The sequence below is a fragment of the Terrapene carolina genome, unplaced genomic scaffold (genome assembly GCF_002925995.2).
Source record: "Terrapene carolina triunguis isolate 2854851 unplaced genomic scaffold, T_m_triunguis-2.0 Scaffold84, whole genome shotgun sequence".
Classification (NCBI taxonomy): Eukaryota; Metazoa; Chordata; order Testudines; family Emydidae; genus Terrapene; species Terrapene triunguis.
This window is the reverse complement of record NW_020664435.1, coordinates 36,891,307-36,910,393: the sequence shown is the minus strand read 5'-3', so window position 1 is coordinate 36,910,393 and position 19,087 is coordinate 36,891,307. Positions and strand designations below refer to the sequence as shown.

Below are 19,087 nucleotides of genomic sequence, written 5' to 3'. Positions count from 1 at the left end.
AGGAAACCTCTTCTACTTAGCTTTATAAATTGGTTGGATTGATGCTTTCCTGCTTTGGAGCACAATGTTCTGAATTTCAGCTGAACAGCTTCCTTCAATGAATGTCATCTAGCCAGCAACCAGGCTCGGATGGATGCTGTTGCATGCCACAAGTTTTTTGGCATGGGGACCCTGCCGTGTGTGGAAGGGTGTAAGATATACAAAAAAGTGTGTGGTTTTGCCTGACCTACATATCTATCTATCTAGAAAAAATCCTGGGTCTCTGCTTTGTGCCTAATGAGGTTCTGGAACACTGTGAAGTCATCCACTGAGGCAGATGTAGAGGGGTTTATTGCCTTACCTGGGGAGGAAAGTCACATAGGGGAGTAGGTGTTCTTCTCCTTGGTATTTGATGCTCTTCCTCATTTTCCTCCTGCTGCCTTTCTAGGACTTAAGGCTGCGCTAGTTGGAACACTGAGGGATGGAGGAGGGGGGCTACCAATAGGGCTGTAAGCCTATGGGTCCCAGGCCTCTTCCTGCTACCTCATGAAATCTCTAGAATCCCTTTCTGACTCCAATTGTGCTACCCAAGAAGGGGAAAGTGAATGGGTGGGAGATGAGAAAGAAAAGGAAGAAGTGTATCGCAAAAGCCATTCTATTGGGAGTGGCCTGCATTTGGAGAGGAGATGGTGGTACTGGGGATACCAGCTTAACTTGATGTACCAATATCTCAGAAGCTGGTTGAATGGATATGACCATCCTGAATCCTGCAAAGAAGAGGTGACTCCAGTACCGGCCCACAGTTAAGTCACTCAGTGCAGTGTTTGCTTTGGGTGTTGGGGCACCCAGGAGTGCAGGTGCCAACAGAGATGCAATCTGAGAATTTAGGGGAGCGGTATTGGCAAGCAGTAGCAGGGAACCTCAGGTGGCCTGGCCTTTTCAGGCTTCTGGCCCTTAGGAGGATGAGTTTAAAGTGCACCACAGTGGAATTCATGTGGACAATCATTCAAAAAAAAAAAAAAAAAAAAAAAAAAAGTTTCCTTACCTTCAAGATGAAGCAGCTCTGGGAGGTCTGGCTGATCATCAGTTGGATCTGCACTTTGTAACATCTGTAACAGTTGGTCCATTTTATCCTATAATGAAAATAAGAGAATTAGTATAGGAAAAAATAGCTGGGTTTTACATTGGATTCCATAAGATTACTGTAATGCAATATTCCTTTATGTCCCGTCCCGTCCCCCCGCCACACACACAATGATCTTTCTGATCCTCTAAGATAGGGACTCTACCAGCATTAACAACACACTTAGTTTCAGCAGATATGAACAACAGTATGAGCCTTTATGTAAGATTTTCATTGCTAATAATGGTAATTATCACAGGGCCAAACACATCCCCTCCAAAAAAATAAAAAAAATCCTAACAGCACAAAAGGAGCAAGAATGCTCCATTTACTCTCCTGAAAAAGTGTTATTTTAAGAAGTTTCCATTGAGTTTCTTACTTCCCAGGAGACAGTTATCCATCTGAAAGTTTCAACTGCACACAAAGCAAATGTAACTTTAAAGAAAGTCAGTAGAGAATTAAAAAGGATAAGCAATGAATATGACAAAAATGGGTTAATAACGTGAAATGCAGAATGTCCCTCATATATAAAAGTCATTCCTCAGAATTTTATTTTATAAGCAGCTTCTACTTTTCATTCTACTTCAATTACATAAGCAATGCTACCACCTAGTGGAATATGCAAGTATCTACAAAGTGCACGTAGTAAGTACGCTAAAAGAAATAGCTCCAACTATATATGTATTAAAAAATAAGCCATATTTTGAAAGTATAACTAGCGGTCGATAAGCACCTAAATAAAGGAAGGGAAGGAGAAAGCTAAGAGCAAAGCAGGTGCTGAGCTGCTTGGCCTTCATAGTCTCGTCTTGATGGGCAAAAAGGTGTACTTTTCAATCATGTTAGCTCGGTACAGTTGAAAAGCCACACTAAGATGTAGTTTAACATGCTGGAAGCCATGTTAACTGTGTTAAGCTAACTCAATTTAAACACACACCCCTTTTGCCCATCAAGGCATGTTTTTAGAGGAAAGCAGCATATAGTGAGAAAGCAGAAGGCTGGAACCACACAGTCTTCCCAAGAGCAGAAGGGAAAGGGAACAAGCACGCAGCTCAACAGCAGCACAGCACAAATGCAATAGCAGTGGGGGCTCCCAGAAAAGAAAACACTACGAAGGGGCAGCAGAAGTAGGGGTCTCACAGAATTAGGGAGAGATGTAATTGATATTAGGAGAGTTGTAGGGCCTCAGTAACTTAAATTTGGGGAAGGGGCAGGTCATGGGTAGAAGGGAGGGATTTTGGAGAGCGAGGGTATTCCTGAAGAACAGAGAGAAGGAAGGAAAGATCTGGGGCTAGTGTGTGTTCTTGGGAACAATGAGGAGATGCTGAAGAAAAGATGGCCTGAATCCTTGAGGCTATTTATGATGAGGCAAGGCTGAGATTCCTGGGTAATGAAAGAAAAAGTTCCTTCAGAGACTGGGGCAGAAGGCAGTGTTTACACAGGAGACATGTTGGAGAAGAGGGCCAAGATACGGTGTTTCTGAGAGATGGGCCAATAAAAGTAGAATTGGGAAAAGGAAGCCCAATTTGAAAGTGAATCTGCAGTCTGAACCTACAGTTTGGTGCTAGGAACCCAAGTTGGAAGCTGCTCCTAATTCAATTTAATAAGAACATATGAGAGAAGAAGTGTTAAAAAAAAAAAAAAAAAAAATTGCAAGTCTGAAGTGCCTCTCCCCTTCTAGATTGTGGTCCCCTTGATATTTCGGAATATTTTTGGCCCTTGGACTGAGGAGATTGGACACCATTGGTTTAGATGTATTAAATGCTGAAAGCAATATTTTTAATTGTACGTACTTCATCAATATAAACTGGTTCAGGCTCAGGTTCTATTGTCTCTACTTGAACTTCATCACTGAACTGTACTGTTTTCTTCTCCGTTTTCACTGTAAAACACATGGACTTTTTAAAAAAAAGTAAATCCCAACTGCAAAATAAAATGTTACGCTGAAAACATTTTGTCTGCCATTTAAATTATTTGGCGGTTGAAACACATTGTAAACTTGAAACTGAAAAAAGAAACAAAGTTTAAGGAATTGAAATATTTGTTTTCTGAAAAACAAAACTGAACCTCCTGACATATTTATATTTGTAATCTTATTACTAAGCACTTAAAGACATGGGTCGATCACTTTTGAAGATAGGACTTAGATGCTTCTGAAAATTTTACCCAAGGCCTTTTTTAGGAGCTGGAATGTCCTCCAAGTGAAAGTAAGTAAACAGATACCCTGATGTTAAAGTGCAGAGGAAAATTCTTGCTTTATCAATAACTACTTAGAAGTAAGCCATATTTTATAATTTTATATATAGATTGATCTACAGATATATAAAATAAGATGGTAGCACCACCTATTAGGATTGTTGATGTGTGTGTGAGCGTGAACATGTGCACGCACATGCATACTTTAAAAAAACATTTCTTGGTTGCATCCACTCCCATCTCAACATAAATTTGTCAAAGGTGGTAAAAGTACCCAACCTTACAAACCCACCAATAAGTCTAATGAAAAATTAAATCAGATTTAAATTTATAATTTGTCACCCTGAAAGCCTTATTGAATATTTAACATTTATTCTTTTTACTTAAGTGCTCAAAGAGGGTCAGACTGAACATTTTCTTTTAAAAGAAACTAACACAGCAAACTGTTCCTTTCATTCAGTACATGTCCACCAATCCTATACTTTTGTGAAGGAGTCAGAGCAGAACTAATAGGGCAAAAAAAGCACCTTCACAAATAAGAGTGTTACAGCTGATTTGTTTTTAACTTTAACTTCAGCCACAGCATTGAATTGTTTCCAGTTGAAAGCTGCACCTTAGGATTCTTGGAGGTAAAATGTTTGAAATTATGAAAGGTGGAAGCAATGGCCAATTCACAGATTTCTTCTGCTGGAGCTCTCGCCTTTTCTACTTTCATCCCAGTCACTGCCCTGGTAAGCTTTATTTTTATTTTTTTTTTGTAGGATCAAGGATCATTTACAGAATAGTTCTCTAAGACAGGTAGATACCACTACTGTTTGTAAGGATGCAGCGGAGGATCCTTGGTTCCGCTTAACCTTATAAATGAGCTACAAAGTAGAATAACGTGGGTATACTTTAATGAAAACGTCCGAAGGGAAATAGACTTTCTGGGAGAACCCTTCTTCTTCACGTAGTCCGTTGGTCCGACGATGATGTTTTCATGCTCTCTCTTTTTGTGGATTCTAGAGTGACTCTGAAGTCCAAAGCGTGATGCACATGCTCATAAGCAGATCGGGCAGACAAAGTCCTTTGAATGGGAGATCCCTTTTACAAGAATAAACCCCAAGCCCAGGTATAGCTGTACCCGTCTCTGCAGAGTATCTGGGAAGGAAGGGTTGCCCACATTATTGGCTGTAGAATCCTGACTCCTATCTTCTTCTATCTGTAGGGTCCCCTGGTGCTAGTATCTGCATCTTATAGCTTAGCAGTCCCTCTTTGACAGCTGGGCATTCCACGCTAACTGCTAGAATTGCCTACTTGTGTCTCAGAGCAGAACACTCTGGTGGCAGGGTCCTCAGTGGACAAGAACTTACAAGTCCCTTAGTGAAGTGACAGATTATGAAGAGTCGTATCTACACTGACCTAGATGTAGACAAGAACATTAGGATTGGAGGCTGTATGTTGAACTTTATTGAGATAATTATTATTTCGCTTGGAATAGATTCAGAACGGTTTATTTCTCATTTTTAATGGTGCTTATACCACTGTATGCGCAGACCAAAAATATCAAAACAAATATTGGGTGCATTGTGTTGTATAAATATTCTTCAGCATGAACATAGTGTTACTCACTCATTTCTGGTTCAGCAGTAAGGTCAGCTGTTACAAAATTAGAGGGAAATAATCCTATTCCTTGGTGAGTTTCACCTTTCCACCAGTTTGGATCACTGAAGATTAAAAAAATAGTTTTTATATAAAATGCTCTACATTACAGCATAATTCAAGTAAAAATGTGAGACATTTAAATAAAAACATTCAACATGCAAATAAGTTAATTTAAACATGGGGTTCTAACGTATGTGTCCAAATATTGAATATGAGCAGCCCGATATTTCCAAAAGTTTTTTTATGGACTTCGCATGCCTCTCTTTTTTCACAGTATCCCGTTAGAAACTTTAAGATAAGAACTTAACAAGAATCCAAAAAGGACTGAATATTTATATAGATACATCCATAATTATAGTAAGGATTAAAGGGTTAGAAGAGTTTAAGAATATGAAGGTTTCTCTCCCTCTAAAAGATGGAAGTCAACCCCCAACTGACATGGATTAGTAAGAAACTTTTCCTATGGGCAGGTCATTCCTTAACTGCTCGATGCAGGATTTCTTGCACCTTCCTCTGAATCAGCTGGTAATGGACAATGCCAGAGACAGGATATTAGACTGAAAGGGCCACTGATCTAACCTGGTATGACAATTCTAACATTTATGTTTCTGTACTGATTTTAAGCTTCTGCATTAAGGGCTTGGATCCTGCAAAGTGCTAGACAATACCAATGGGAGCGGAAGGCAATTGGCACCTTGCAGGATCAAACCCTAAATAGATGGGCAGGAAGCCAGGTATTTTGCTGAATACTGCAGAAGCCAAAAAGGTCATCTTTGGTCCACATTGTATATTCATATTAGTTAATTAGCTAAATCTTTGTGCATTCCACTATTTCTTCTTTCTGGAAAGGCTACGTTTATATATGCATCCGACGAAGTGGGCATTCACCCACGAAAGCTTATGCTCCAATACATCTGTTAGTCTTAAAGGTGCCACAGGACTCTCTGTTGCTTTTTACAGATCCAGACTAACACGGCTACCCCTCTGATATGTTTATATCGTTGATCAACAACATTTTAAAGAAAACAGAACTTTCCAGCCTTCATATAAACAGCCAAATTGTAAAATAAATACAGGGAATTTTCAGTTGGTATTACTGGGTAGGCCTGGCTTGACATAAGTAACTTGCCTCGTTTCTTAATGGGCATAATAGGGAAGGTGAATGGAAGATTAAGTTGTAAATAGGGGCTTGACAAACAGTATGCTGAAATCAGGATGTCTGTGATAGCTAGGATAAGCAGCAACACCCTGATGTTAGACAAGATAAACTATAGACAAAATAAACCTGGAATGTAAAGATCAGGGTTCCATGTGAACAGCACATGGATAGAGTATGCTGTACAGGGGATGGTTCCCGCAAAGTAACAAAGCCAATCCAAAAACGTGTGATTTAATGTATAGCAAATACAATGTAATGTATAAATGTATGTATAGGAAAAAGTTGTCTGTGTAACTTCGGATGTATGGTATACCCTATACCCAGCCCTACACTTGAGTCTGATCAACTCGACATAGCTTTGCTGTATGACAAATAAAGGAACCTGAATGATGAAATCCAAAGTCAAACTGAGGGTTTTGGATCCCAGAGAACTGGATGAAGTGTTCTCCCAGAACTGGACAAGGTGTTCTGGATAAGCCGAGTGGAAAAGTCTCAGAGGGAATCCCAACATCCTGATTAGGTTTTTTTTACTCTCCATATTGCATCCTCACAATGACAGACTTCCTGCATTGCTGAGAGATTCCAGCACAGTCACTTGAGAAAGAAAGTTATGTCTGTTTTTATTTAATATTGAGCTGTTAGTTAAGTTTTACTACTTACATAATACCAACAGAGGCACAGGGGATTTCCTGTGATTAATAACTGGTTGGAAAATCTTGATAGTTCGAGGCAGAGTCCTTTGTTGGCATTAAACCAATCTGTAAAATGTTTTTGTTTAGTTACCAGTTTAAAAGCTGTACATGTGCTTAGAGAATGTAGATGAGACAATTTTTTAAAATATGAATTAGACAGACAGTGATTAGTGTCTTATTTATTGTTACTAACATAAATGTCTAGAGAGTGAAGTGTATGCTTTTTTTTTTTTTTTTAAATCACCATTTCAGTGATATATACATGGCATTTTTAGAAAAACTAGCAAGATTTTAAAATCTCATCATCCCATTCAATTTAGGCCGAATCTACATTTAAGAGATTTAGCAGCATAGCTATGTGAATTAGTGTTGTTTACAAAATAAATAAATAAATGAACCCCAAAACCCCCAAACAATCCTAAACACACACAACGTATCTAGACCAGCAAAAGTCTGACTATACAGGCAGTTATATCAGCAAAAAAGTACTTTTGCTGGTATATCTTATTCTGGATTGGTGAGCAAAATAAGCTCTACCTGCAAATGCACTTTTTTGCTACTCAGCACTAAAAGGGGTTTTGCTGGTGTAGCAACATCAACAAAAAAAACTTTTAAGTGTAGGTAAGGCCTTACTATATCAAGAATAAAAGAAAAATCTTAGAACACAGCTCAATATTTAACAGAAACAGATTTACCTTCTCCCTAGGAATCCTGTATGCTCCTGTACTTTTCAGTGATGGTATACACAACACACCATATAAAACAGATAGGATGTCTAAGGGAGAATGGAATGTGATCATAATTTGTGAATTATGCAAATTGTGCAATTTGTGAACCTAGAAAGCAAGAAATTGTAGTACAACTGAAAACTGTGAAAAACCTACTAGTTAGATCAGTTGTAGAAATGCCAAATAAACAGAAGGGAAGCAGAAGGACAGTAACCCAAAGAGTTTTGAAGATAAGTGTATGTGTATGTGTTTGTGTTTGGATAAAAAAAAAAAAAAGAAACCAGACACTCTGATTAGAAAGCAAATGTTCCCTGGAGAAGAAGAAGAGTTACTTGTTGCTCTAGGAGTTAAAATATGCACATAGCACAATGGAGCACTGAACCTGCTTGGGGCCTCTAGATGCTACCATAGTATAAATATGAAGTAGTCAAACAATTCTAATAATTACTATTCATTAGCACTGACACTGCTCTTGGAAAATTTAAATTTGTGTATAATAAAAACCTTTTTGCTAAACAAACTGGAAGATATCCAAGAACTTTGAAATAGCTAAATCCTGGATCTATTTCTTCCTCAGAAGCAGGTCTACAAACATCATAATTAAAGCAACCCGAGTACAAGAAACTGATTAAGGAAAATAAAATCCAATCCTGAGAAACAATAAACCTCCAATAGAGGAATAAAAGCATACCAGCATTGGAGTAGTGCAATATATGATCACAACATTATACATGATAGTAATGTAGATTATACTAACTAGTGTTGTCAAAAATATAGTAACTATAGAGTTTGAGGATTTAGTATTTATTTTAATATTTAACATGTCTGAGAAATGTACTTTAGCATGCATTACTTGTGAACATTTATGTAAGTTACCTGTCATCAAGTACAGTTATAAGTTCTCCAGCTTTAAATGTTAATTCATTATCTTCAGCAGCTTCAAAATCATAGATTGCGCGAACCTTTCGGCCCTCATGTTTGTGATTCGTTACGAGGCTTGATGTGCTCGGATACAAACTGGAAAGTGTTGTTTGCTGTGGCCTTTGTTCTTTTAAGGACAATTCAATGGCTACAAAAAGTAAATAATTTCCTTTAAAATTCACAGATACAAAAAGGGGCAGATGTAACAATTTGTAAATTTTACTCTATGCTAGTTTTGTAGTATAACTCTGCATTTGTCGCACAATACACAATTTCTTCCCTTTGTTTAGAAATAACTACATTGAGCAAAAATACTAACTTTCATCATCTTAAAGCTAGTGGGCAAAATCTTGCTCAAGGTGAAGTCAATAAGAGCTTTACTATAGCATTCAATGGGAACAGAATCAGTACTTAATACTTAAACATAAAGGCCTCAGTCCAAAGAAGTCAGGGGGAGTTTTTCCCATAGGTTTATGTACCTGTGGGTTTGATCCAAACATTTGCAACTCAATGAATATTTTTCTTTGGACACATGCAAATTTAATTTAAATTCTTACTAAAAGCTGCTTGAAGTGTTAAAAAGAAAAAAAAATTATTGCTATTTTAAAAAATCCACTTTTAACAGTTTATGGTTACAAGTTACATTTGGTAATACAAAAATCTTGAAGCTGTCATCTGTCAAAGGTCAGAAATGTCCACCAACTACTAGTGCAAAAACTTTATAGATATAATGAATACAAAGAATCTATATATCCATTGCTAACCTGCTTAGTCATATAGCATATGTCTATACTGCAACACAAGCCAAGGCTTAAATTCAGGTTCAAGCCTAACCCCCCTTCTGTCTTCACTGAAATTATGCTAACCCAGGGCTCAGACTCAGGGTCCCAGCCCAAGTGAAGATGGGACACTCAGAGTTTGAACCCTATTGCTTTGCAGTGTAGATGCAGCCTTGCTTGACTAGTGTCCTGGGAGTCCTCCAGAAGTATCCCACAATTCCAAGGGCCGACTTCCTCTGTCCTCTCTATCTCAACAATCTCCAATTGACTCAAATGAAAACAGAAGCCACCCCACTCCCTCTCTTTTAGCATACAGCACCAGCTCCGTAAGTCAACATTAACCCATTCTCTTCTGATCACTGAGCTGCAAGCACACTATCGGACAGACTCCTGAGTTTGCAATGTATACCAAACAGAACAAGCCTTGTGTAAATTGTGCTGCTTCATGGCCACGGGAGCACAGCCTGATTTTGGTGACTCTCTGTGCAAGGCCACTAAAACTGTGGACTTCAGCAAAAGTACCAATAATGACCATGTGTCCCACCAAAGAGCTAAAAAGCTGGCAGCTCTGCAGATTTTCCGGACATGTGATCAGTGCAGGGAGCGTATTAAGAGATTGAAGAGTGAGTACCAGAAGACGAGAGACAAGAACCACATCTTGGGCAATTCACCAATGTCATGGCTGTTTTATCAGGAGTTTGACGGAGTGCTGGGCACTGCATCTAGCAAGGAGTCAACCATGGTGCATGACGATCTGGTCAGCCAGAATGGTGCCCTGCTGGTCCCTGAATCCAGCATGGGGACTGATGGGAGCCAGCAGCAGGGGACTCTGTTTATGAAACCAATCACAAAGAAGGCTGTGGAACAGAATTAACAGCAAATTCTAGGTCCCTGCTCGGAACAGATTTTTCATCCTCTCCCACCCCGAAGAACATCCCACTGCGAGCCTGCAGAAAAGGTGGTGAAGACCGAAGCCGCCCCAGAGCCTGTTAAGTTTCTGACTCCAAGTAAAAGTTTATTACTACAATAATGGAAGGGATTTCCGCTCTGTGAACCAATGCAGAAGTTATGAGAAGCCCTGGCTGGCAGCATGTATCTACTAATGGCAGATTGTTTCAGAGCACTTTGAAATCCCCTTCCCTCCCTCCACTCCCCCACCCACCACCACACGGAGTTCAAGATGGGAATCGGGAATTGAAAACAGTAAAAAAAACCTGCTTTAAACATCACAGATGTTTGCCAGGGTCATTCATGTTTTCCTTTCAGTAGTAAGAGCTTGAAATTTGCCACTCTGTAATCACTGAACCATCTATGGAGCCACCTGGAAACAGTGAACTGCGTGTGTGTTTTTCAGAAACTGTCTTCTATTTCCAAATCTAGTCCATTTCAGTTAGAGATAGTCCATGCTGTTTGTGGGTCACAAAATTATTGCTCCCAAGTACAGGTAGGATGACATTTTTTGTCCAGAACTGTGCTGGGGATGGGGAAGAGGAAGGCTGTAGAGGTCTGCATGCAGCAACAACAGGGTAAGCTATGTGTGAACTAATGCTGCATCCTGTTAATTCTCTCATGGATTCTGACCCAATCCTGATTATTGATAGCTGCAAACCTTTCCTGAAGCAGGAACTCTCGATATGCAGTTACATTGCAGGAAAGGGCATATTTCCAAGGGCCACCTCAGTAGCTGACTAGCCCACTCCACTCACAGATGTGCTGTTCAGTCACTATACATTTTAATACTTCTGCTGCATACACTGCAGGTTTCCCACCAACTGCTTGGAATAATATCTTCCTTTAGCAATAGGGCACCACTATAAGAAAAGTTATGTCCTTCAACATGGAACACAGGAAAAGAAAGGAAAAGGAGAATGTGAGGACAGGGAACATGTAATGGTAGAGGGTCTGTGCTGGGTTTGCATGGTTTCTGGCACTTTAAAAAAAAAAGTTCTTCTGGTCTTTGTTTTGGGTTGTTGCAATGTCAGCTGGCCTGCTGAGCAACTGGTGACTGTTGTACTGTTTTAATACATGTTTACAAATAAAGCCTTTTATGTCATCAAGAAATTTTATTGCTATCACTGCGTCACATGATACAATCATGATTTGAGATGATAAAGATAAAAAAACATTCAGGAGCAATTATATATTAGTAAGCAAACACTATTCTTCTGTTTAGCCAGGTACAGCAATTCACATTACAATAAATTTCATATATAAACCCATGCTGCCCCCCTTCAATTCATCATGTCTTTCATAATTATAATGCATAACAACCAAGCCAAAACCCCTCCCAAGAACTGAACCCCCCACTCCCGCAAAAATTAGCCACTTTCCCCCCACAAACATATTCATACAGGTACTATTCCCCCTACTCCACTGGGCCATGCAAGTCCATAATGTGAGAATACAAAGCATCCCTGACTTCTATTGTCCAGGTGCGACCAGCTCACGCAGTGGTGGTGGCACTTCTTGGCTGAAGGCACCAAATCAGTGGCCCCGTGCTGTCATAGGTCCATTCAGAGGGAAATAGCTCACCTCTGGCTTCACAAACATTGTGAAGGGCACTGCAAGCCACAATCATGCTGACAGCATTGATGACACTGGCATCCAAACAGGTTTGTCAAAATCTCTAACAGAATTTCAATCTGCCAAAAGCACATTCAACCACCATTCTGCACCTGCTGAGAGTATAATTAAACCTTCTTTTGCCAGGGCCTCTGAAATCAGAAGAGTTTAATAAGCCAAGGCAAAAGGGGACACGTGGGGTCCTTCAGAAAAACAGTGGGGACAGTAACTCCGCTTATGTCAATGTCATTTGGTGGGAATAGCATCACAGTCTGTCCATGAATGTAGACTCCCAAGTAGTGAAAAACTCTGGCATTGTGACCTTTTCCAGTACAGCCCATGCTGACATTGATAAATTGACCTCTGTGGTACGTGAGGGCCTACATAATAATGGAGTAGCACTCTTTATGATTTATGTACTCATGTGCTCCTTGAGGAGGACAAACTATGGCACATGAGTCCCATCAATTGCCCCAGAGCAGTTAGGAAATCCCATTCTCTCAAAGACAGCAATTACCTCCAGAATATCTTTAATGCCTGCCACCCTGGAGTAAACCACATGCCTGATTGCCTCAGAAACCTCTACCACCACTTTACCAACAGTCGACTTTCCAACACCAAATTTATTGTTAACCGACCTATAGCAATCTGGGGTAGTCAGCTTCCAGACTGTCATAGCAACGCGCTTCCGGACTGGCAAGGGCGATCTCAGTTATTTGTCTTTAGGCTGGAGGGTCGGAGTAAGCTTCTCACCAAGCTCCAAAATGCAGCTTTCTTCAGGTGAAAGTTTTGGACCCACTGCTGGTCATCACAGGTCTGGATGACAATGTGGTTCCACCAATCTTTGCTTGAGGCCCAGTCTATATAGGGGGCACCAGTGGCTATGCCAATTCTATGGAGCAGCATTTGCCAGTGCAAGTCTGCCATGTCAGTGTACTCCTCCTCTGCTGCCGCCTCCTCGTCATCCTCCTTTAGTGGGACAGAAAATGCTGCCAAAATGTCCACTAGTGCCCTGCCTGTTTCCTGATACAGGAGTGAAAGCGAAAGCAAGAGAAGTTCTTCAAAAGGTGCTGGCTCCATGTTGCTGGCACTGGGAATGCACAGATAAAAAAGGCTGCTCGGCAGGCTGTGTTGGCAAGCTGTTCAAACTTCCTGTAATGTGCCGGATGGGCACTAAAGTTTTCCCTCAGCACATAATGGTCAAAAGGCTAGAACAACCATATTCCAGAAGGAAGCTAGGGACTCTGGGATATGGTTGGTTTGTCTGTGTGCTGCAATGTGGACACCAGAGCCCCAGGTTTGAGCCTGGGTCAGAAAAGTCTTGGCATAGGGTTAAGAAACAGTATAGATGTTCAAGCACAGGTCCTCTAACACAGGTCTGCTGACTCGAGTTCCACTAACCCTGGGCTTACAATGCAGTGTAGATATACCCATAGTGACTTGTCAATAGACCCTGCTACAGCAGGGGTGGGCAAACTATGGCCCGGGGGCCGCATCCGGCCCTTCAAACATTTTAATCTGGCCCTCGAACTCCCGCCAGGTAGCAGGGTCTGGAGCTTGTGCCACTCTGCGCGTTCCACGGCTCCGTGTGACTCCTGGAAGCCACGGCATGTCTCCCCACTGGCTCCTACATGTAGGGGCAGCCAGGGGGCTCCGGACGCTGCCCCTGCCCCAAGTGCCACCCCCACAGCTCCCATTGGATGGGTAGTGCAAGCAAAAAATTTAAGCCAGCTTTGCACACCACTTGCACTGTGTGCATTGCTGATCCCATCAAGTTTTGATACTCCAGACAACTAAGGTGCCTCATCTACCCCCAAATGAGGGAGAAAACCAAGTAAAGGATTTCCACTAAGTCTTTCAAAGTGAAGCTCTCCTTGAGATCACATTTAACTAGCAGGCTATTACAATGTCACTTCACTTTTTCACTTCACTAATTCAAAAAGCAGAGAATGATTTTTTTTTAAATACCTATAAGTAAAAAGGAGAAAATGACTTTTAATACCTATAAGTAAAACAAAGTGTTTTTTTAATCTTTTCCGTGTTTTTTAAATATTTAAAATGGAAATAATCATAACTATGTTTACATAATAATAAACAATCAGTCCATAAATATACTATTACACGCAGGAAAGGAGGCAAAACAAAACCGACCCTTAAGCAATATGTATTTAGTAGATATTAACAACTATATCATAAAGCATATAGATCAGAAAATAAATATACTCACCTTTTGCTAAATCTTCCTCTTCCTTTTTGTTAGCTGCCGTACCAGGATCTTTGGCTACTAGAGCTGGGCTTGCTTTTGCTTGTTCTGCAGCCTAGCCAACACCAAAAAAAGTGAAAGTTAATTACAATGGACTTTATGGCAGTGCATTAAACACACTATTTTGTTCTGTCATTGTCTCAACCAAATTTCATGAGGCCATTTATTTTAAAATCCAATGTAAATCACAGCATGCATTCTTTAAAGGAGCATTCAATTTTTGTCTAAAACAGAGGAATTCTTAACGATTCTATAAGTTGGCATCTTGTTTCTAAAAAGCATTATATAACTTTCAAAAGTAAATCTACAAAACTGCAGACATCGAAGATAAACAGAATTTGTATGAAATTCCAATAATTCATTCATCACTTCAAGTCACAAGCTTTTGCATATTATTATACCTGTGAACCAACAGCTGGAAATGTAACTCCTTGTTCCTTAAGATTTTTTATCATGGCAGATATTAGACTAAGCTGTGGGTCGTTCTTGAATTCATCTGTCCATTCCACCATGAGGGCTTTTAGCTTTTCACAGACTTTTGGATGACCCTGAAAATGGCAGAAGTTAAGTTATATAATTTAGGAATCTGCTCCTAATAATTTCTTATTAAATTAAATTTAGTATCTCAAGAAGTACACAAAATAATCAAATTGATGCACTCTTAATTCTCTTCATTTCCTATCCCAACAAAGGTGCATACAGAAAAAATTAAGGTGGAGAATTTCTTCAAATGTTTAACCATTAGTATTGTCCGATAACAAGTTGTCTGATAACACTGGTCTACAATTTTTGAGAAGTCGTCTGCTTCAGAGATAAAATGTGCTATTTATTATGTATTTTGATGTGCTGAATTCAAATATGACAATTAAAACAACTGATTGGCTACTGTTTCTAAGATATTTAAGTTTTTACATTTTATGTCTATGTATATTGTGTAGATAGTAGAGTTTTAATCATAAATTGTAAACCTAGGTCTTTTCATGTGTTTATGGTTGCTTTACATGATAATATTTCACCTGTCCTGTTTATGTAACACTTTAAAAATCAGCAAAAGGGTTATATACATAAAATTTATTATGAAACAAAAGGCAAAAAACTATTATGTACCTAGTTTAGTCCTATTCAGTGTCTACTCGGCGCTTCTTGGCTTGTCTCTTGTATTCATTAAATGGAGCATCTCTTGTCACTGTCCAGCAATAGTCTGCAAGCATTGATGGGCTCCATTTGCCCTGATAGCGTTTCTCCATTGTTGCAATGTCCTGGTGAAATCGCTCGCCGTGCTCGTCGCTCACTGCTCCGCAGTTCGGTGGAAAAAAATCTAGATGAGAGTGCCAAAAATGTATCTTTAGTGACATGTTGCAACCAAGGCTTTTGTATGCCTTGAGGAGGTTTTCCACCAACAACCTGTAGTTGTCTGCCTTGTTGTTTCCAAGAAAATTTATTGCCACTAACTGGAAGGCTTTCCATGCCGTCTTTTCCTTGCCACGCAGTGCATGGTCAAATGCATCATCTCGAAGAAGTTCACGAATCTGAGGACCAACAAAGACACCTTCCTTTATCTTAGCTTCACTTAACCTTGGAAATTTTCCACGGAGGTACTTGAAAGCTGCTTGTGTTTTGTCAATGGCCTTGACAAAGTTCTTCATCAGACCCAGCTTGATGTGTAAGGCTGGTAACAAAATCTTCCTTGATTCAACAAGTGGTGGATGCTGAACACTTTTCCTCCCAGGCTCCAACGACTGTCAGAGTGGCCAATCTTTCTTGATGTAGTGGGAATCTCTTGCACGACTATCCCATTCGCAGAGAAAACAGCAGTACTTTGTGTATCCAGTCTGCAGACCAAGCAAGAGAGCAACAACCTTCAAATCGCCACAAAGCTGCCACTGATGTTGGTCATAGTTTATGCACCTCAAAAGTTGTTTCATGTTGTCATAGGTTTCCTTCATATGGACTGCTTGACCAACTGGAATTGATGGCAAAACATTGCCATTATGCAGTAAAACAGCTTTAAGACTCGTCTTCGATGAATCAATGAACAGTCTCCACTCATCTGGATCGTGAACGATGTTGAGGGCTGCCATCACACCATCGATGTTGCAGGCTACAAGATCACCTTCCATGAAGAAGAATGGGACAAGATCCTTTTGACGGTCACGGAACATGGAAACCCTAACATCACCTGCCAGGAGATTCCACTGCTGTAGTCTGGAGCCCAACAGCTCTGCCTTACTCTTGGGTAGTTCCAAATCCCTGACAAGGTCATTCAGTTCACCTTGTGTTATGAGGTGTGGTTCAGAGGAGGAGGATGGGAGAAAATGTGGGTCCTGTGACATTGATGGTTCAGGACCAGAAGTTTCATCCTCTTCCTCGTCTGACTCAAGTGAGAATGATTCTGGTGCATCAGGAACCGGCAGTCCTTCTCCGTGGGGTACTGGGCGTATAGCTGATGGAATGTTTGGATAATGCACAGTCCACTTTTTCTTCTTTGACACACCTTTCCCAACTGGAGGCACCATGCAGAAGTAACAATTGCTGATATGATCTGTTGGCTCTCTTCAAATCATTGGCACTGCAAAAGGCATAGATTTCCTTTTCCTGTTCAACCACTGGCGAAGATTTGTTGCACAAGTGTTGCAGCATATGTGTGGGGCCCACCTCTTGTCCTGATCTCCAATTTTGCAGCCAAAATAAAGGTGATAGGCTTTCTTAACCATAGTGGTTATACTGCGCTTTTGTGATGCAAAAGTCACTTCACCACAAACATAGCAGAAGTTATCTGCACTGTTCACACAAGTATGAGGCATCTCTGTTCACTTTGGCTAAACAGAAATGTGTCCCTTTGCACAATCAAACACTGACAAATAAGAGAGCACGACACTATATGATTTCTAGAGCTGATATAGGGCAATTTGTTCAGCAGAGTGATGTAAGCTTCGTTATGATTGCATCATCCATGACTTCTAGGAATAACATGATGCAATTCATATCATGTATGACGCAATACCAGCTTCAGATTGCATCATTCATTGTTTTGCCTAAAAAGCAAGTACTGTCCAAACCCAGTCATAGATTTATTCATAGATCCAGTCAAAGATGTATTTTAGTCATTTCTGGTTTAAATTGAGATCCCTTCCCTTTATAACTCACTTATCCTCCGCCATTCCCAAGTCAAGGGTCGTATATACTGACCCAATAGCATATCTTGAAAACTAGAGCCAATCAACAATTTTAAGCATCATTTTCGTTCTCAGTGACCCAGAATTAGTAAAGTTTGACTACATTTATTTCAGAAGCATTTTGGCTCTAGAGCAGTGTAACAAGAACAGACTGAAGAACCGTGACGTAATCACAATTGGTAAGGACTCTATCAGCATTAAAATTGTATTTTAAGAATATTTAAATTTTTTTACTGCCATATCCCACATCCAAGATAAAATTCCACCAACTGAGGGGCGGTGACAGCCCAGAGGCAGACCCCCTAGTATATGGGTGCATCAAGTCTGTTTCAACGTTAGACTTTTGGCCCATCAAGCCCCCTGCGGCCGCACAAGAGCGGACCAAATGGTAAACGATTGCTATGGCCGACCGTTTGACTAAGTGTTGAAGAAGACGACGACTGCCATAGCCTTAGGAACTTATTCAAATCTAGCTCATCTTTCACCAATTTTTCAGTTCTGTGTCAAAATTTTAAGAGATCTAGGCAATGGAGTCCTACTATTTGCTGTTTCACATACACAAGAAAGACATGTGCTACTATGAGATGCGTCATCTTAAGTATTTAGAGAAAGAGAATCATGCTCATAGCTACTACAGAAGTCTAAATGCATAAATTAAGTCAATTTAATTTTTTTTTAAGAGTTCTGATGCATACACTCTGTTCCCACCACAACCTGACAAGCAACCATTTCCTTACCAACCCTCACTCACTATAGCCTCAGCCATCCCTCACATCTCTGTTAAAATTCACATCCCCACACAATTTCCAATCCCCAATAGCACAGATTCCATTCCACCTCTCAGAAAGGTATTTCCCCCATCTAATTCAGATTCTATCATGAAATCCTACAAAGGAACATAATACATTACCTTATTCAATACGTTGCTTACTTCACTAGCAAAATCTCTCGAACATACTTCTAAATGAAAGATTTTACCACAGTTTGATACGCATGCTCCTAGAAGCTGAAGAGAAAAAGAAATTAAAAGACAGCCACGCATTGTACAACATAGCTTTGCAGGAGGAAAAAGGAAGGAAGGAAGGAAGGAAAAGGCCACCTACTGTCAGAGCTTGCATAGCAACATGAGGATCCTTATGGTTCACTCTCTTCATAATAGACCGAAGGCAATCCTTAGGCCTAATAATTAAGGGGGAAAATTACAACTTTGAAATATTACAGTCCATGAACCACATCTCATTATGAGGGAGAGGCAGAAGTAAAGCAAGCTTTACATAAATATCAGGAAAATAATTCTCTTAGCTTCAAGGACAAAAAACATTTTTGTGCATGATGCAATTTTAAGAACTGTACCTTTAGCAGTTCTACTTTCCCAAACATTTCTATGTGAAAGATTGTTAGATTTCTGAATTAGGAGGAGCTCCCCATTAGGCTAAATTTATTTTATCTTTTGAATTATAGTTTTGTATAGCCCATCTAACTTAATGAAAAAAAACTTACTGTTTTTTAAAAAACATTCATAAAGTAACAAACATTGTATGTTGCATATACTGTGTAAAATACGGCATAATTTCTGTGAAGACCAATTTCTAGCTAGATCTAATTTGTCTCTGCATATTCAGATTTTCTGTATGAGCAGGAAACACATCAATATCCAATTTTAGTTTGGAATAGCTTTCTTTGTGTACATCTACACAAAACAGAAAGGGGAACAAAAACTGTTATTATAATCTGACGGTAATATATAGCTGGCTACATATTCTATACCTGGGTATTTCATGTTGTAATATGAATGGAATATTGCAGGTCAAATGCAATCTTTCATTTGGTCCATTTATGGTTTTTGTCTCAGATAGAAACTACAATTA

At 39.8% G+C, this 19,087-nt stretch overlaps 1 protein-coding gene across 1 annotated transcript in view; it reads right to left on the bottom strand.

Annotated features, from left to right (window-relative positions):
• Positions 1 to 18,393, bottom strand: part of STAM (signal transducing adaptor molecule) — a 28,332-nt gene extending 9,939 nt beyond the window's left edge. Inside the window, exons 1-8 of the mRNA XM_026649472.2 lie at positions 18,323 to 18,393; positions 18,130 to 18,225; positions 14,445 to 14,591; positions 14,008 to 14,098; positions 8,395 to 8,587; positions 4,907 to 5,001; positions 2,893 to 2,981; positions 1,025 to 1,112 (exon numbers count right to left, since the gene is read on the bottom strand). Coding sequence (XP_026505257.1) covers positions 1,025 to 1,112; positions 2,893 to 2,981; positions 4,907 to 5,001; positions 8,395 to 8,587; positions 14,008 to 14,098; positions 14,445 to 14,591; positions 18,130 to 18,225; positions 18,323 to 18,373 — 850 coding nt within the window. The 5' untranslated portion in view covers positions 18,374 to 18,393. The remainder of the gene's footprint in view (positions 1 to 1,024; positions 1,113 to 2,892; positions 2,982 to 4,906; positions 5,002 to 8,394; positions 8,588 to 14,007; positions 14,099 to 14,444; positions 14,592 to 18,129; positions 18,226 to 18,322) is intronic.
• Between the last annotated feature and the right edge of the window lie 694 nt (positions 18,394 to 19,087).